We start from the raw sequence: 17,493 nt of genomic DNA, 5'->3' as shown, positions 1-17,493 counted from the left end.
CCGCGGCCCGGCTCGCCCCGCGGGTGCGGAGCCGTCGCGGGTGGAAAGCGCGGTATGACAACAGCCCGGAGCCACCGGCGCCAGCCTGGGCGCGGCCCGCCCCTGCGCCCCGCCCCGGCCGGGCCGCGCAGTCTCGGCGGCTCCTGCTGCCGCGGGGGGTTCCCGCTGCCCCAGGCAGGAGCTGCTGCCCGGGCCCGCTGAGCGGGCGGGGAAAGGACCGCGGTGGTCCCGGGGCACGAGCAGCGCCGGACCGGACCGGACCGGACCAGCCCTGCCCGGTGCTTCCCTGCGTCCCGTCCGCTCCGCTCGCGTGTCGGGCGGGCCGAAGGCCCGGGACCCGCCCGCGGAACCGGCACCGCCCGCCCGGCTCCGCTCCGCTGCCGGCACCGGCTCGGTCCCGCCCACCGCCGGTTCCGCCCCGGCAGGCCCCGCCCACCGGCGGCGGCGGCGCTGATTGGCGGAGCGCGGCGGCGCTGGGGCCGGGAGCGGCGATGGCGGCGCGGCGGGGACCGGGACCGGGGCTGGGGCTGCGGCTGGCGCTGCTGCTGCTGCTGCTGCTGCTGGCGGCGCCGCGGGCGGGCGCGGGGGACGCGCGGCAGGAGGCGGCGGTGCGGGCGCTGGCGCGGCGCCTGCTGGGCCCGCGGGCCGCCGCCGTGGCGCTGTCGGTGGAGACGGCGCTGGCGGCGGGCGGGCCCGATACCTACCGGCTGCGCTCGCCGCCCGGCGCCGCCGTGGCCGTGGCCGTGACGGGCTCCAGCGGCGTGGCGGCGGCCGCCGGCCTCTACCGCTACCTGCGCGACTTCTGCGGCTGCCACCTCTCCTGGTCCGGGGCGCAGCTCCGCCTGCCCGACCCGCTGCCGCGGCTGCGGGCCGAGATCCGCGCCTCCGCCCCCGGCAGGTAACGGGGCCGCGGGGTCCCGCCGGGGCCGCCCGTCCCGTGGGGACGGGCTGGGCTCCGGGCGTGGGGCCGGGCACTGCTCACGCCTCGTTAGCCCAGGACAAGGCGCCCTTACGTAACGGGAACAGGGCTGGGAACAGGGCCGGGAACGGGGGGACCCAGCCCACAGCCTCCTGCCCTCTCCCCCCAGGTACCGCTACTACCAGAATGCCTGCACCCAGAGCTACTCCTATGCCTGGTGGGACTGGGCGCGCTGGGAGCGGGAGATCGACTGGATGGCGCTCAGCGGCATCAACCTGGCGCCGGCCTTCGTGGGGCAGGAGGCGACTTGGCAGCGGGTTGAGTATCGGGGCCCGTGGGACCGGGCAGGGCAGTAGGGCAGCCGCGGGGCCGGCTGAGCCTCCCCCACTCCACACAGGTGTACCACTCCCTGGGGCTGAACCAGTCGGAGATCGACGCATACTTCACGGGGCCAGCGTTCCTGGCCTGGAACCGGATGGGGAACCTCCGTGGCTGGGCAGGGCCACTGCCACCAGCCTGGCACCTCAAACAGCTTTACCTGCAGGTACCGAGGGCATCAGGGCTGCCCGCCCTCCCGCCTGGTGCAGACCCATTCAACTCCCTGCCCTGGTCCTCCAGGCTGAGACCACACTCACGGAGGCTTGGGGGCCGCTGCTCCCTTCCCCAAGCTCCAGCAGCGCCCTGGGGCCCCTCACAGGGAGGTGGGGGCTCTTCTGCCCCTACACCCTCCCTCATTCTCTCTCCTAGTACCGGATCGTGGAGAGGATGCGCTCACTGGGGATGATCACGGTGCTGCCAGCCTTTGCGGGCCACGTGCCCCAGGGCGTTCTTCGGTAGGTGCAGCCCCACGTGCTCACAGACCCTGCTGGGCAGCTCCCTCCCCAGTGCCTCAGCCCTGGGCCCCTCCCAGGATCCCACCTCTAGCACACACCGGCTGCACGGGGCGTTCCTGGGGCCACTGCCGCTCCTGGCCCTCCTGTGCCCATTCTGGCTTCCCTGGGAGGCTGCCCTGCCCCTGATCCCCATTTCTGCCCTCCGGCGCAGGGTATTCCCACGCGTGAATGCCACTCGCCTTGGCGGCTGGAGCCACTTCGACTGCACCTACTCCTGTACCTACCTTCTGGACCCGGAGGACCCCATGTTCCAGGTGATTGGGACTCTCTTCTTGAAGGAGCTGATCAAGGAGTTTGGCACAGACCACATCTATAGTGCCGACACCTTCAACGAGATGACCCCCCTCTTCTCTGACCCTGCGTATCTCTCAAGGGTCAGCAACGCCGTCTTCAGGTCGATGACGGGAGGTGGGTCAGTGTGTGGTGCTGGCCTGGTCGTGGGGCTCCAGGTGGGGATAGCTGGGGGAGGAGATGGCTGTGGGCCCCATGCGAGCGCGGAGCTGCCAGCACTCGGCAGACCCTGTTGGTGCCAGACCCTCAAAACCCGCTCCAAGAGGGGCAGTTGGTGGCCCCGGGGCCTTGCAGGATGCCCGCTGCGCCTGCGGGGCCTGCCTGGCGGGGACCTCACCCTGTGCACCTCTGTCCCCAGCCGACCCCAAGGCACTGTGGCTGATGCAGGGCTGGCTCTTCCAGCACCAGCCGGACTTCTGGCAGCCGGCGCAGGTGCGGGCCCTGCTGCGCGGTGTGCCCCTCGGCAGGATGATCGTTCTAGACCTCTTCGCCGAGTCCAAGCCCGTCTACCAGTGGACAGAGTCCTTTTATGGGCAGCCCTTCATCTGGTGCATGCTGCACAACTTTGGGGGCAATCATGGCCTCTTTGGCACCGTGGAGGCCATCAACCACGGCCCCTTTGCAGCTCGACGCTTCTCCAACTCCACCATGGTGGGCACCGGGCTGGTGCCTGAGGGCATCGAGCAGAATGACATGGTGTACGAGCTGATGAACGAGCTGGGCTGGCGCCAGGAGCCCCTCGACCTCCCCACCTGGGTGACCCGCTACGCCGAGCGCCGCTACGGCGCCTCAAATGCTGCTGCAGCCAGCGCCTGGCGGCTGCTCCTCCGCAGTGTATACAACTGCACCGGCGTCTGTGTCAACCACAACCGCAGCCCGCTGGTGCGCCGGCCCTCCCTGCACATGGACACGGAGCTGTGGTACAACGCCAGCGACGTGTACGAGGCCTGGCGCCTGCTGCTGAGTGCTGGCGCGGAGCTGGGCTCCAGCCCCACCTTCCGCTATGACCTGGTGGACGTCACGCGGCAGGCGGCTCAGCAGCTGGTGAGTGACTACTACCTGAGCATCCGCCGGGCCTTCCAGAGCCACGCGCTGCCGGAGCTGCTGACGGCCGGCGGCGTGCTGGTCTATGACCTGCTGCCGGAGCTGGACAGCCTCCTCTCTAGCCACAGCCTCTTCCTGCTGGGCCGCTGGCTGGAGAGTGCCCGCGCCATGGCCACCAGCGACCAGGAGGCTGAGCAGTACGAGCTGAACGCCCGGAACCAGGTGACGCTCTGGGGGCCCAGCGGGAACATCCTGGACTACGCCAACAAGCAGCTGGGGGGGCTGGTGCTGGACTACTACGGCGTGCGCTGGAGCCTCTTCGTCTCTGCCCTGGTGGAGAGCCTCAACTCGGGCAGCCCCTTCCACCAGGACCAGTTCAACCAGGCTGTCTTCCAGGTGGAGAGAGGCTTTGTCTACAACAAGAAGCGCTACCCGGCCGTGCCAGCTGGGGACACGCTGGAGATCTCCAGGAAGCTGTTCCTCAAATACTACCCCAGTGCCCTGCAGCGCAGCTGGGCTGGGCCAGCGTGACTTTGGGCCATGCCTCCGGAGCCTCCACCAGGAGGGAGGGCAGAGACCCCACGCCCTCCCACGTCCAGGCTCCCACAGCTCCTGGCCTGACAGCTGCGTCCTGGCCTTGCTGCAATGAAGGCACAGAGCCGCGGTGGCCCCCGGCCAGCCTGGACCTGCCATTTCCCCAGCCTGGGCAGGACGTGCCCCGAGGGCAGCTGGCAGCCGGATGGGGGTAGGTTCTGCCCCAGGGACCCATCCTGCACCGTGCTCTGTGCTCAGCCCTGCCAGCCCCACCTGGCTGCCCTGAGCCTGTCCCAGGGAAAACTGGGCTGCCCCAGGCGTGCGCCCGGAGGCGAGGGCTCTGCTGCCCCAGTGCTCCCAGCTGGAAGCTCGGCAGGAGCTGGGGCTGTGCAGAGGGACAGGGCGCACGTGTCCCTGCCGTGGGGCCCTGGCTGGCTGGCCGGGGTGGTTGATGGTGGAGAAGCAGCCAGGGAGGTGGCAGCGGTGGGGGTGGGAGCAGCCCCTGCCCCGGGGAAAGCGGGGAACTGGCCTCGCCCCGGTGTGGTCCGGGGGCTCCCTGCGACTGGGCCGCTGCCGGTGTTTGCGAGGCCCCCGCCACTGCATGGCCCCAGCCACACTTGGTGCCTTTTGTATCGAAGAAGACTTTGCAGAGTCGTCGAGGCCGTGCTCCGCGGGACAGGGGTTTTGAGGCCTTTCCCCCCAGCTGGGGCTCGGGCAGAGCCTGGCTGCGGTGCTGCCAGCCTGCAGAGCAATTAAAGGCCCGGCCGCTGAGCGCTCTTTTCTCCCGTGTGCTTCCATCTCCTCTCCCCAGCGTGGGACTTGGGTGAAACGGGGGGCAGAGCAGCGGCGCTTGGCCCCCGAGCCTGCATAGCAGGAGAAACACGCTGCCAGGTGCGTGCCGGCAGCCGGGGTGCCTGGCACGGCACGGCGCAGCTGGTGCTGGCCCAGACAGATGCTGGCCCCCAGGGCTGCGGCTCCCCTTGTGCCCCGGAGCCTCCTCCCGTGGGGGGGTCCTGGCTCTGTGGGGTCTTTATCACAGCAGCTGCGTGAGTATCAAGGTGCAGGGAGCCCCGAGTGTGCGCAGGAAGGCAGGTGAAGGGGCCTTGAGATAAGGCAGCAGACACAACACCCATGGCGTGGGGCGGGGGGACCCCCCTCCCAGCCCTCTTAAACAGCACGGCCACCTCAGCCGGCACTGCCTGCCCATGGAGAAAACCACGGTGCTGATCACAGGCTGCTCCTCGGGCATTGGCCTGGGGCTGGCTGCGCGTCTGGCGGCCGACGCTGCTCGCAGGTTCAAAGGTAAAGGGACGATGCTGTGCTGGGGGGGGGGATGGCACCCTGGGGGTCTCCCCAGGCTGGGCCAGGCAGCACCTCACTGAGGACAGGCCGTGCCCGGGGCTGGGCTGGGGCTCGGCAGCACTGCTGCCCGCAGCCGCACTCTCTCCCCCAGTGTACGCCACCATGCGTGACCTGGCCAAGGGCGAGCGGCTGCTGGAGCGCCTCGGGGGCCGCTGCCCCGACACGCTGGAGGTCCTGCAGCTCGACGTCACTGACCCGCGCTCGCTGGCAGCTGCTGCACGGCGGGTGCAGGAGCAGCAGCTCGATGTTCTGGGTACGGCTCTTCCCAGTGCCCCCACTGTCCCCAGGGTGACTGGGGGGACCTCTCCAGGGTCGCTGACCCTCCCCAGAGCACTGGGAGTAGATGCCAAATCACAGGAGGTGCTGGCAGTCCTGTGGCTGGGATGGGACATGTTCAGCGAGGCAGAGATGCAGGAGCTGGATTTGGGGGTGCTGAGGGTCACTGGCCCATTAACAGGGAAGGGCCCCCACATTCATGTCTTCTGGCACCTCAGTGGTGCCGGGGAGCACAAGGGGGGCCGCAGTGCCTGGCTCACTGGTGCTGTGCCCAGCAGTCTGCAACGCGGGGGTGGGACTGATGGGTCCCCTGGAGACCTGCTCCGACCACGCTATGAAAACCGTCTTCGATGTGAACCTCTTTGGGGCCATCCGCACCATCCAGGCGTTCCTGCCTGCCATGAAGCGTCGCAGGGCCGGGCGGATCATCGTCTCCAGCAGCATTGGGGGACTGCAAGGTGGGACCTGGCCCTGCTGTGGTGGGAACCCTGGCACCCTGTGGCATGGGGAGCAGTGGGGAAGGGACACGGTGCTCAGGGTGCGGCTCTCCCTCAGGGCTGCCCTTCAACTCCGTGTACTGTGCCAGCAAGTTTGCAGTGGAGGGGCTGTGCGAGAGCCTGGCCATCGTCCTGCAGCCCTTCAACATCCAGTGAGTGCCAGCAGCACCGCGGGGGGCTGCACTCCTGCCCACCAGGCAGGGGTGGGGGGATGCTGGGACAGGGGGTACCACGGCGGCTTTCGCACTCGGCTCACAGCTGCCGCCCCACTCCCTCCTTCAGCCTGACGCTGGTGGAGTGTGGACCTGTCAACACCAGCTTCCTGGCCAATCTGCAGCGCTTGGACCCCGAGGGCAGCGAGATGAGGGGCCTGGATGCCGAGACGCAGGGCCTCTACCGCCGGTACCTGCAGCACTGCCAGAGCCTCTTCCACGACACGGCCCAGGAGGTGGAGGAGGTCCTGCGGGTCAGTCCCTGTGGGATGAGGCTGAGGGGCTCCAGGAGGGGTCTGTGGCTGTAGGGACATCCTGGGGATGGGTCTGACCCCTCTGCGGTGCCAGGTGTTCCTGGAGGCCATCAGCACCCCCTGCCCTCCCCTGCGCTGCATCACCACCCAGCTCTTCGCCCCGCTCTCGCGCCTGAGGCTGGCCAGCCCCGACGGCTCCACGTATGTCCGGGCCATGCACGACTTCGTGTTCGGCCCCGGCGGGGACCAGTCCTGAGCAGAGCCGTCGTGACACCGGGGGAGCCGCGCTGCAGTGCGGACACCCAGCCCTGCGACGGCCGTCCCGGCCGGGGGGCGGTTCGCTTCCACCGTGTCGCCAATAAAGCCCTTTGCAGCCGCACGGCTCCCGGCTCCGTCCCTGTCGCCGCAGGCCCTCGCCGAGCAGCCCTGCCCGGGGGTTCAGCCCGGTCCCCGGGGGCTACCACGCCACCGCTCCGGGGTCCCGCGGGGTGTCCCCGGGATCCGGCCGTGCTCCGGCGGCGCTGGCGGGGGGCGGGCTGCCGCCGTCTCCTCCCTCCGCGGGCGGAGCCCGGGCCCGACGCTCGCCTGCGCGCCGAGGAGCCCCGCGCCCGCGCTTCCGCTCCGCCGGGCTCCCCCGGGAGGTGGGTGCGGGCCCGCGGCGCGTTCCGGGGCGGTGGCGGCGGCTTCCGGGGGGGCCATGCCGCGCTTCGGCTCGGGGCTGCTGGTGCTGACGGCGCCGCTGGGCGCGCTGCCCCGGCGGGCGGCGGCGGCGCTGGCGGCGGCGGCGGGGGTGGTAGCGGGGCCGCTGTACGTGCACCTGCAGCCGGGGCTGCTCCTGGCCGCCCCCGCGCCGCGCCCCGCCGCGCCGCCCGCCGGCCCCGCGCTGCTCCGCGCCCTGGCCGCGCTGTACGCGGCGGCGGCGGCGCAGCGGGGCCTGGACCTGCGCGTCCTGCTGGGCCCCGGCCGCCGCCTGGCCCGGCCGCCCCGCGTCCTGCTGGCCAGCGCCGCCGAGGCGCCGGGGCCGCCGGGGCCGGTCCAGCTCGGCCTGCAGCACCTGGCCGCCGCCGCCTACGGCTGCCCGCCGCGCCTGCCCGCCCTGCTCCTGGGCGGCCCCGAGGACGCCGGGGCGGACGCCGGGGGGGACCCCGAGGAGGACCCCGACACAGACCCCGACGCGGCGCTCCCCGATTTCTCCGACGTGGCGGTCGGCGGCACCTTCGACCGCCTCCACGGCGCCCACCGCCTCCTGCTCAGCGCCTGCTGCCTCCTGGCCCGGCAGCGGCTCCTGGCCGGGGTGGCTGACGGCGACCTGCTCCGCCGTGAGTCCTCGGGCGGCCGGCACCTTGCAGGGATGGGGGAAGCCGAGGGCGGCCGGCCCTGCTGCTGGTATGGGGCTGGGTGTCAGCCCGGTGCAGACCGGGACAGGGCGGTGAGAGGGACCAGTGCCGCAGCTGGCATTCTGGGGGTCCTGTGGTGTGTGGGGTCCCGGCAGCCATGCACCCAAAGCACCCGGGCAGTGCTGTCCGGGCAGGGTGATGGTGGGGACCTGGCGTCCCATCCACGCCAGTGAGCGAGGCGTGCAGACATGGACCTTAGGGCGCATTGGGTGCCAGGGGAGCTGGAGGAGGCAGCCTCCCAATGTCATGGATGGGTTTTGTCTCCAACTCCTGGTCTTGCTTTTCCGTTGCTCTCCACTGCCGCTCCAGAAGCTGTGCGTTGTTAAATGGACACTCTCTTGCTTTCTCCATCCTCCTGGCACCCGGCAGACAAGGTTCTGATGGAGCTGATCGAGCCGTATGAGCTGCGAGCGGCAAAGCTGCGTGAGTTCCTGGAGGACGTGAAGCCCTCGCTGCATTACGACATCGTGCCTCTGGTCGACCCCTACGGCCCCTCAGTCACAGACCCCGATCTGCAGTGCTTGGTGGTCAGCGAGGAGACCCGCAGGGGAGGGGAGGCCGTGAACAAGAAGAGACTTGAAAACGTAATGCCTGCGCAGGAGGCCGGTGGGCTGCCCCTTCCTGCCCTCTCGCCCCTGCCTGCCACTGGCTGTGGGCAGATCCGGTCTTGGTGAGCAGCCGCGGCTGTTCGGTGCCCCAGCGTGCCACGGCCCGGGCTTAAGGGCAGAATGCCAGCGCACATGTCTGTCAGCATCCTGTAGATGGGTGCTGAGTGCCGAGCTGCCCCCGGCTGCGTGTGCCCCGCAGGTGGTGCAGCAGCCTCTGCACACAGCACAACCCCGGGCAGCGCTGCCAGCCCCACACGTGTGGAGGGTTGGGGTCAGACAAGCAGCTCTGTGGGCTCCCTTCCCCTCTCAGCTGCCAGGAGTGTGTCCCTCCTGGGGATGGAGCTGCCCTGTGGGGATGCTGGGGGAGGCTGCGGCCTCGTTTGTGCTGGCCTTGACCTCCCGCTGAGACCCCTTCCCTCCACTGCGTCCCCACAGCTGCCGGGGCTGACAGCTCTCAGGGGTCTCTTCTCTTTGCAGGGGCTCCCCGAGCTGTCTCTCTATGAGATCCTTTTGATGAAGGACCCTGACCACAGTCAGAATGAGGAGGAGAAGATCAGCTCCTCCAGCCTCCGGCAGAGGCTGCTGGGGACGCTGCTGCGGCCCCCACGGGTGAGGGGTTGCTTGGAGAGCCGCAGGATGTGATGGGAACAGTGTGCTGGGGAGAGGGGTGGCAGCCTCAGGAGCTGGAGAGCCAGCTCATCGCCCTGCTGTGGGGGGACAAGTTTCAGAGGATTGCCTGCCTGCTGTCTGTACTGGCCCCCGGCAGGATCAGGCCCCTGCTCTGCTGGGCCAGGACCTGTCATGCCCATCTCCAGGCCAGGTGGTCAGGGTCCTTCTCCAGCAGTGCCTGCATCCTCCGTCTGCTGGCAATGGCTTTCTTTCTTCCCTTAGCAAGACCCTGCCTTGCCTTCGCGCCCGTACGTGATCGGCCTGACTGGAGGAACCGGGAGTGGGAAAACCTCCATTGCCAAACTCCTGGGGCACCTGGGAGCGTTCGTTATCGACGCAGACAAGCTGGGCCACACCGTCTATGTCCCTGGTGGCCCTGCCTACGAGCCGGTTGTGGCGGCCTTTGGGGCAGGTAGAGCCACCGAAGGCTGTGGGGAAGACTGGGAGGAGGAAGAGGAGGGAGGCGTGTGCCATTATCCTAATGTCCCAGGGAGCTCTCCTGGCCTGCACTCCCTTCCCCCACCATGGGTTTTGAGCTCCACACCACCCAGATGGGACTCTTTGGTGGTTGGGCCTGAGCAAGGCAAACCACTGCTTTCCCAAAGTCTTGCGTGTCCCATGTCAGAGCTACTGTAAACTGGCTGCTGTGGAAGGCTAAACCAGGCTGCTGTTTGTCTAGGAAAAGCTCTTCCCTGTCCTTTTCTGGAGTAAGGTGACGAGCTGCCAGGTCAAGTCTTACAGCTCCTTTCTGGGTCCTTTTGAGAGCCCCGTGCAGAAATCCTTCCACTCTGACCTAGGCTTGCCGCAGGGAAGTGAATTGGATTCATTCCTCCCAAGCCTGTTCTGCTTCTGTCTTACAGAAATCTTGAATGAAGATGGGACGATTAACAGGAAAGTCCTTGGGGCCAAAGTGTTTGGAAACCAGGTAAGAGTGGCACAGAGACTGTCAATATTTAATCTCATGAGCAGGGAGCTTTCCATCTGTGCTGAGGCTTTTTATTTTTCAGCCTTTTGAGCTGATGATGCCTTCCTGACTGTACTTGCTGGCAGTGACGTACAGACAGGGCAGGACATACAGATCCTGTATCTGTAGTCAAGTCAGCAGCGTGCTGGACATGCTCCTTTTGCCCTGGCAGCTGCTGCTCCTCCCTGTCCCCATCCCCGTCCTCTCTGTCCCACACTTGTCCTTCACCCAGCATGGAGCAAGAGTCCTGACATACGTGGAGCTGGTGCTCTCTGACCCTGGCGAGGTCTGGGCTTGTGCTCAGTGGGGCTTGGCGATGTGGCAGCCGAACCTGATCCTCTGTGCCTGGCTTTGTTGGCTGGGCCAGTGCTCAGCCTTTTGCTCAGGTCCTGCGGGCTGCTCCAGCCCAAGCGTGAACGCAGCTCGAGGAGTTCCCCTGAGAGGGATGGGTCTTACCTGGGTGCTGCTGCATGGGGAGCTCGCTGTGCTGTGGGGCAGGTCTTTGCAAAGGACCTCTCACAGCAGAAACCAAGATTCTGCTGTGCCTGGCAGGGCAAGGAAAATAATGGGAAAAAGAACCTTGACCCCATCAGCGGGCATGGGGGCCTCTGGCCAGCGTGGAAGCTTTCCTTCCTTGCGCTTAGTGAGCAGGCCATGGGCCAAGTCTGTCCCTGTGCTTTAGCAGGTTCTTTCTGGGTGCCCTCTGTGACCGCTGCTGCCACCAGCGATCCCCTTGTTGGCTGCCCAGGGGTTCTGAGGCCAAGTAACCAAATCCTGTTGTGGTCCTTTCTAGGAGCGGCTGAAGAGTCTCACGGACATTGTGTGGCCTGAGATAGCTCAGATGGTCAAGGAGCAGATTGGGGAGGCAGATGCTCAAGGTAACTGGGGCGGCTCCCATCACAGCACAAAGGTGGGAGTTGGGTGCATGGTCTTGCACAGCACACCATGACTCAGAGCCCCCAGGAATCTGCAGCTTTTGGCAGCACTGTGAGTATTTTCCATGCTCAGACACCCCTCTTCTCTGCTGGGCAGCTTGCTGGGGATTTTCACCAGTGCATCTCTGAGCAAACCCCTTCACTCAGCTGGGCTGGCAACTGGGACAGGCTTTACCTCAAGCTTCCTACACTGAAGGAGGGTGGAGGTTGCTTTCTGTTTCCCATGTGACTTCAAGTTTGTTTTTGGTGTAGTGCTCCAGCAGTGAGTGTGGTGTGTATTCCTTCTGGGGGCAGAATTTCTCCAGCTCTTGGGAGATGCTGGTGGTAGCTCAATTCGGCTGAAGGCATTCGGCTGAAGGCATTGGCTTGCCGTGCCTGGGAGACCTGCCATCCCAGGTGCGCCCTTTCAGCAAACACTGCCTGCTGTTGTCTTTTCCACGTGAGGTTCTTTGGCTCAGCAGTAAAGTGTCTGTGCTGCTTGCAGGAAAGTGTGACTATGAGTGTAAGTGGACTGGCTGAGTTGGACTGCGAGGAGTAGTCATGCTGCCTTGCAATTGCCAGGTAATGAGAAATGGCCTCGTCCCATAGGAAAGGCCGTGTGCGTGCTGGATGCTGCCGTGCTGCTGGAGGCTGGCTGGCAAGACATGGTCCATGAAGTGTGGACGGCCATCATCCCGGAGGAGGAGGTGGGTGATGTCCCTTGGCCTGTTGCTTGCTGCTGGGGCTGGTTCTCAGCTTCCCCTCCGAGCGCCTGAGTGTCCCCTCTGGTCCTGCCAGGCTTTGAAGCGCATCATGGCCAGGGACGGGCTGAGCGAGGAGGCTGCTCGCAGCCGGCTGCAGAGCCAGATGACCAACAGCCAAAGGGTGGAGCAGTCACAGGTAGTGCTGTGCACGCTCTGGGAGCCGGACATCACCCGCAAGCAGGTGAGCCTCGGGCTGGCTGCAGCACTGAGGTCTGTCTCGGGTGGCAGAGGGGCAAGTGGGTGACTGTGACAGGGACTGGAGGGCTCGGTGCTGTGCCTGGGTATGCTGCTCACCATTGAGGGTGCCTCTGGGCATGGCCACGAGGGGTGAGTTTGGGGATGTAAATGCAACAGGGAAGGGACAGGACGGGATGTATGGGACCCTTGTGTGACACTCCTGTGTCACTCACCTACTGCCCCTTCCCGTGCTGTAGTGCCCCTCACCTTGTCCCGGGCTTGGCCATCCCATGTGGGTTCTCTGGCAGGTGGAGAAGGCCTGGGACCTCCTGCAGCAGCGCCTGAGCCAGGACCGCAGCCTGTGAGGGGGTCGCGCTCCTCTCGACCGTCACGTGCCAACCCCGTGGATCCCACACCGGCGGGATGGGAGGCGAGGGTCCATGTCCTGGCATCACGTGCCGTCAGTGAGCCAGCCCGGGAGGCGTGCAGCATGGGGGCTGAACCCCCCCGCCACGTGCAGCCCCGCGGAGGGGCTGCGGGCGTCCGGCCGTCCCCTGGTGGGGGAGGACACTGCAGCGGCTCCTCGGGCCAAAGGGCTGAGCCTGTGCTGGGGCCTGGACCGCCCCGTATGACAGTAAAGAGGCTTCTCCCTCTATGCGGGTCTGTGTGCTGTCCCTTTCCCTCCGGGCCCGCTTGCAGCTGGCCCTGGTGCCCCGACCCCTGCCCTGCCTGAGCCCCTGCCTCCCCTGCCCGACTCCCGCTGTGGGGCGTCGCCTCCGGCAGTGGAGGACGGGGGGTCGGGGCCCGGGGCCCGTCGCCCTCTTGCCTCTCGCTCCCCGACCGCCGCCGGCAGCGGGGCTGCAACCCCCGAGACTCCGTGCCGCCGGGGGTCCCCACGGCTGGGGCCCCGCACGGTGCCGCCGGGTCCGTCCTGTGGGCGGAGCGGCCGGTCTCGCCCCCGGCGCCCCGCCCCGATGTCACCGGGGGCATGAGACCGTCCCGCCCCAGTACCGGCGGGGCCGAGCCATAGCCTAGACCCCCGCGCGCGGCGCGCTCTGACTCAGGCCCAGGGCCCCTGCGTCACCGTGACATCAGGACGGCTGCGAAAGCGCCGGGCCGGGCCGGTCCCACTGCCGGTGCGGGCGACCCCTGGCGGCGCGGGGCGGAATGGGTTTCCCGTCGGCCCCCGCGGCGGTCACATGACCGGGGCGGGCGGAAGATGGCGGAGCCGCCCGGCGCCGCGCCCGAGGACTCGTGGGGGAAGGTGAGTGCGTTCGCCGGGCTCCGGCGAGGGAACGAGTCGGCCAGTTGGGCGCGGCTAAGGGCGCTGCGGGCGGGGGCGCTAGGCCGGGCCGGGCCGGGCCGGGGCGGCAGCGGCGGGGCCGAGCGGGAGGGGTGAGCGCCGGGTAGAGGCTCGGGGAGAGCACGAGGGGCGGGGTAGAACATCGAGGCAGAGGCCAAAGGCCATTGAGCGCGCGGGGACCGGAGCTCGAGGGGCGGGGGTGCTGCTTGGGCGGCCCGGGCTCCAGGGGTCAGGGGGCTCCGGGGGGGGAGCCGGGGGCCGCGGTTTGCTGCCCCAGCCCAGCTGACGTCTCTCCGCCCGCCCGCCCGCCGTGGCTCCGCTGGCCCCGCGCAAGGTGGACGCAGCCTGCAGCGACAATGGCCTGGACTCAGGTAGGTGCCCGGGCAGCGCCTGGCCCCGCACAGTCGCAGCAGCCGCTTGTCGTGAGTGTGACGGTGGCAGTGGCTGCCTGGTGACCCATCCACCCCATCCCTCTGCGCCTGGGCACACGCCCCGGCCCTGTCGCTTACCCTGTGGAACCTCTTCTTCCAGCACTCTTCATGGAAAACGCAAGGAAAGGAAGCATAGTGTCACGAGCCAACAGTATCGGCTCCACCAGTGCCTCTTCTGTCCCTAATACAGGTAGGCCCGTGGGGTTTGTACTCTGTGACCGTGGGTTTTTCTGCTCACTGTGCTGCTCAGCACATAGCAGGGCTTCCAGCTCTTGCCCCTGTGCTAAGGGTGCAAACACGGCTGCCTCTCTTGCCAGCTTGGCAGGATTCCCACCCCTAGAAGGGAGCGAAGGCGGTGGGAAACAGCATCCGGTTTCCAGCATTGTTTGGAGTAGGGGATCTAGTCAGGTTTTGACGCCTTTCCAAGGGAGCTGCAGGCATCTTCCTCCTGCCCAGCTTCTCAAGGGGAGGGTTGGCAGTGCTCCTCAGGGCGTTTGTCCTTGTCCTGACCTGCTATTGCTGACTGCTGCCCCGGGGCTGTCCTGGGCCTGGCCGCAGCCCATAGGGCCCAGCTGGTGCCTCAAAAGCTGTCACCCCCTCCACATGTCTCTGCCCCCCGTACTTCAGGAGCAAAGTGGTCAGGCTTCTTCACAATCACACGAGTTCTCTTCACGCAGATGATGAGGACAGTGATTACCACCAGGAGCCCTACAAGGAGTCGTACAAGGACCGGCGCAGGCGGGCACACACCCAGGCGGAGCAGAAGAGGCGAGATGCCATCAAGGTAACCCGAGAGACTGTATGTGCTGTCAGAGCGCAGCAACTCTGGTTCCCGGGGCCTTGCGGCACCCAGCATCCTGCTGTGTTCAGCACCTTCCCTCTTTGTTTTGCTGCTGGATCTGCCCTTCCCAGGCACAAGTGTGCTGTGAGCCACCTTGGCTCTGGCTGGCTGCATGGGGGGAGCTGGGATTTGACACCTTTTGAAACAACCATTCTCATGCTGCTGAGCTCCAAACACCTGAGCTGTGGCTCTGCTTCCCCGCAGAAAGGCTATGATGACTTGCAGGCCATCGTTCCCACCTGTGAACAGCAGGATTTCTCCATAGGCTCCCAGAAGCTGAGCAAGGCCATTGTCCTCCAGAAAAGTGAGTCTTGAGGGTGGGGAGAGTGAAGGAGGTGGCTATCAAACCCCAGAATGCATCGCCAGAGCCATGCAGGGCAGTGGTTCAGCACTTGGGAACCTTCTGGTGTGACGATGCTCTGGGGGAGCCCAGGTGCTGGTCACCGCCATGCACCTCCTTGAGGAGAATCAGGGCAGCCGGGAACTGATGCTGCCCAGGCACGGGCACCCCAGGGCATCATATTTCACCTTCTATGGAGATCTCTTGGACTTGTGTGTGCTCTCGAGTCCTCACTCTGTGTTTTCTTGCTTAGCCATCGACTACATCCAGTTCCTGCACAAGGAAAAGAAGAAGCAAGAGGAGGAAGTTTCCACCCTCAGGAAGGAAGTGATGGCCTTGAAGATCATGAAAGTGTAAGAGAAGAGCTGTTGTTTGCTGCCCTCTTCTTCCTGATGTTTTCCCCCCTGTCCTTTCAAGGCTCTGTGGGTGCACTCAGTGCTTCGCAGACAGCCTGGCACCTGGAGTACCAAGCCTGTCCTTGCCTGCTGTCATCGTTTCTTCTCCTGTGGCTCATTAATGTGGGTCTGTCTTGGGTCAGTTGGTGGAGTTTAGTATGAAGGTGGATCTGAAACAGAAAATTAATCTGCTCCTGGTGTCAGGAGAGGCTGCAGCTTCCCAGTGTTTATTTACTTCCAGGATCTTCTGCAAACTCTTGGTCCTCCCCATCCCTGCAGCGGTTCTTAATGGCCAGTGGCAGGCAGCGAGCTCTGGGAGGGAGGCCTCACTCTGCTGCTGAACATGGGGCGCTTGCTTTGTTTCAGGAACTACGAGCAGATTGTGAAAGCTCATCAGGACAACCCAAATGAGGGGAAGGACCAGGTCTCTGACAAGCTGAAGTTCAATGTTTTCCAAGGCATTATGGATTCCCTGTTCCAGTCCTTTAATGCCTCCATCTCAGTAACCAGTTTTCAGGAGCTCTCAGCTTGCGTCTTCAGCTGGATTGAGGAGCACTGCAAGCCCCAGGTAAGCGGGAGCCGCAGGTGGGCTGTTGCAATGGCAGAGGGAAACGGGGCAGAGACCACTGTGCACATCTGTACCCAGTGCAGGACTGCGTGCGGCTGTCCCCTCTGCTGGGGCCTCCGAAAGGGCAGCATGTGACCGGTGCTGGAGTGGGGCAGGACAAGGGCCTAGTGGGGACAGGAGACGGTGCCTGCGTTCCCACAGCATGCGCCCCAGGCTCTTGTGGGAGTCACTCACCAGGGATGGGCCATTCTTCCACTAGAACAACTGACATGTCTCCTCTCTGCCCCAGACACTGCGGGATATTGTGATCGGGGTCCTGCACCAACTGAAGACTCAGCTCTACTGAGCCTTCCCGCTGCAGCGACAGTGGTTCCGGGGCTGCCGCCACTTCCACACACGCAGGAACAGGGCATCTCCTGCCCAGGGGCCTGGGTGATGGGTGCCAGGAAGGGCTGGGCTGTCTCCCTCATGGCTGTTCTTAAAGCTTCAACGAATTATTTATTGTATTAACTATGAAACCAAAACGAGGCTGTGCAGACACCTCTGCTCCACAGAAACTGTCACAGTCAATATTACCAAATACTTGTAGGGACTTAGCAAAGGTGGGGAAAAAAGTGTGTATTGAGTAGGGCTCTTTCAAGGTGCCAGAGTCTTTAGCTCAGGCAGGTGCGGTGGGGTTTGCTTGTGCTACCAACTGTGCTGCAGAGCAGATCCTGTAACCTCAGGCCTCCGGTACACCCCCTTCTGCTCCCAGGGGAGGGGGGAGTGAAATAAGAATGCAAGAGAAAAAGCTGTTGGTTTCTGTTAAAACAGACCAGGAATAGGACTCTCCTGTAACTGTGGGCTTTCTCATACCTCCCTCTGAAGCAGGGCTTATGGGGAAATTTTTTAAAATTGTGTAGCTGCTTTGGGGAAGCTCGGCAGAGCTGGCTGAGGGATCAGCCCATCCATCACTGCCAGGGAGACGCTTACTCAGTGCAGCAGCAACCTCGCCGGTGCAGAGCCGGCAACATGGGCCAGGGCCTTGCAAAAACCTGACCTCTTCTGTAGCTGTAGTTCCCCTGAAAGGGAAATGGGAGTGAGCTTTCTGTGCAGGCTTTTCCTGCTCACGCAGGTGAGTCCTGAAACATGTCTGGCTTTGGGTTTTGATGTGGCCGTACTGAACAGGAAAGTAGTTCAGTAGCTCTAGCACAGCGCTGCCACAAGCTCTCGCTGCTCCTCCTTAGAACTTTTATGTACATACACACATACACATAAGCGGTCTTTATTTGATTTTTATCTTTGTTTTTATAAATCACTTAAATCATTCTGAAGTATTATCAGTGTCAGCTTTGCAGACAGATGCTCTCTGGGACACTTTTTAACCTGTGACACGCTGCTGCTGCTGTCAGTATGGCTCATGGCTCTGGCCAACGCAAATATTTTGTGGTGGAGCATAGCAATGGTTGTTCACCACACCGAGTGGTTGGACTGGGGCTCCGCCAGTGTGGTGACGCTGCTAGCAGGATTTGTTCTCTGTAATTGTGTTTGTGCTCCTACTCCAGGGACAGCGGATATTTATTTTACACTGTTTTTCCACTGTTGGTGAGGTAGCACTCAGCTCTAGGTTATGTGGTTTGAACGCTGCAGTATGAGAATGTTTAGGCTACTGCTTCTACCCACATTTAGTAGCAGAAAACCCATTTGGGGGGTTGATTTTGATACAGAATTATTCTTCAAACCCTGCATTTGTTGTGTTCTTTACAATACAATGGAAGCCCCAGAGTCAAACCCTGCAGTGATGCACATCACCTGTAAAGCACGCACAGGGTCAGCTGTGTCTTGCCTGGAAGATGTTGCT

At 64.7% G+C, this 17,493-nt stretch overlaps 4 protein-coding genes across 4 annotated transcripts; all 4 read left to right on the top strand.

Moving 5' to 3' along the window:
* Nucleotides 1-491: 491 nt before the first annotated feature.
* Nucleotides 492-3,817, top strand: NAGLU (N-acetyl-alpha-glucosaminidase; the record flags this gene model as incomplete). The annotated part of the gene is made up of 6 exons (XM_082010629.1): nt 492-898; nt 1,089-1,236; nt 1,317-1,463; nt 1,667-1,752; nt 1,964-2,220; nt 2,462-3,817. 6 exons carry the CDS (start codon nt 492-494, stop codon nt 3,676-3,678), a joined length of 2,262 nt encoding a protein of 753 aa, XP_081866755.1. The 3' UTR covers nt 3,679-3,817.
* Nucleotides 3,818-4,886: 1,069 nt separating this feature from the next.
* On the top strand, nt 4,887-6,538 carry HSD17B1 (hydroxysteroid 17-beta dehydrogenase 1; the record flags this gene model as incomplete). The annotated part of the gene is made up of 6 exons (XM_082010572.1): nt 4,887-4,983; nt 5,135-5,296; nt 5,598-5,777; nt 5,875-5,968; nt 6,099-6,282; nt 6,377-6,538. The coding sequence occupies 6 exons, from the start codon at nt 4,887-4,889 to the stop codon at nt 6,536-6,538; spliced, it is 879 nt and encodes a 292-aa protein (XP_081866698.1).
* A 259-nt stretch (nt 6,539-6,797) lies between these two features.
* Nucleotides 6,798-12,405, top strand: COASY (Coenzyme A synthase). The gene is made up of 9 exons (XM_082010717.1): nt 6,798-7,601; nt 8,049-8,263; nt 8,765-8,896; nt 9,179-9,368; nt 9,817-9,881; nt 10,714-10,798; nt 11,444-11,541; nt 11,633-11,779; nt 12,084-12,405. Exons 1-9 carry the CDS (start codon nt 6,980-6,982, stop codon nt 12,138-12,140), a joined length of 1,611 nt encoding a protein of 536 aa, XP_081866843.1. The 5' UTR covers nt 6,798-6,979; the 3' UTR covers nt 12,141-12,405.
* A 566-nt stretch (nt 12,406-12,971) lies between these two features.
* Nucleotides 12,972-15,999, top strand: MLX (MAX dimerization protein MLX; the record flags this gene model as incomplete). The annotated part of the gene is made up of 8 exons (XM_082010725.1): nt 12,972-13,039; nt 13,413-13,449; nt 13,610-13,699; nt 14,187-14,293; nt 14,555-14,654; nt 14,944-15,043; nt 15,452-15,653; nt 15,943-15,999. Exons 1-8 carry the CDS (start codon nt 12,995-12,997, stop codon nt 15,997-15,999), a joined length of 738 nt encoding a protein of 245 aa, XP_081866851.1. The 5' UTR covers nt 12,972-12,994.
* Between the last annotated feature and the right edge of the window lie 1,494 nt (nt 16,000-17,493).

Source organism: Phaethon aethereus (genome assembly GCF_964289735.1).
Source record: "Phaethon aethereus genome assembly, chromosome: 25".
Taxonomy (NCBI): Eukaryota; Metazoa; Chordata; class Aves; order Phaethontiformes; family Phaethontidae; genus Phaethon; species Phaethon aethereus.
The sequence above is the reverse complement of the archived record's forward strand: the minus strand, read 5'-3'. Positions and strand labels throughout refer to the sequence as shown.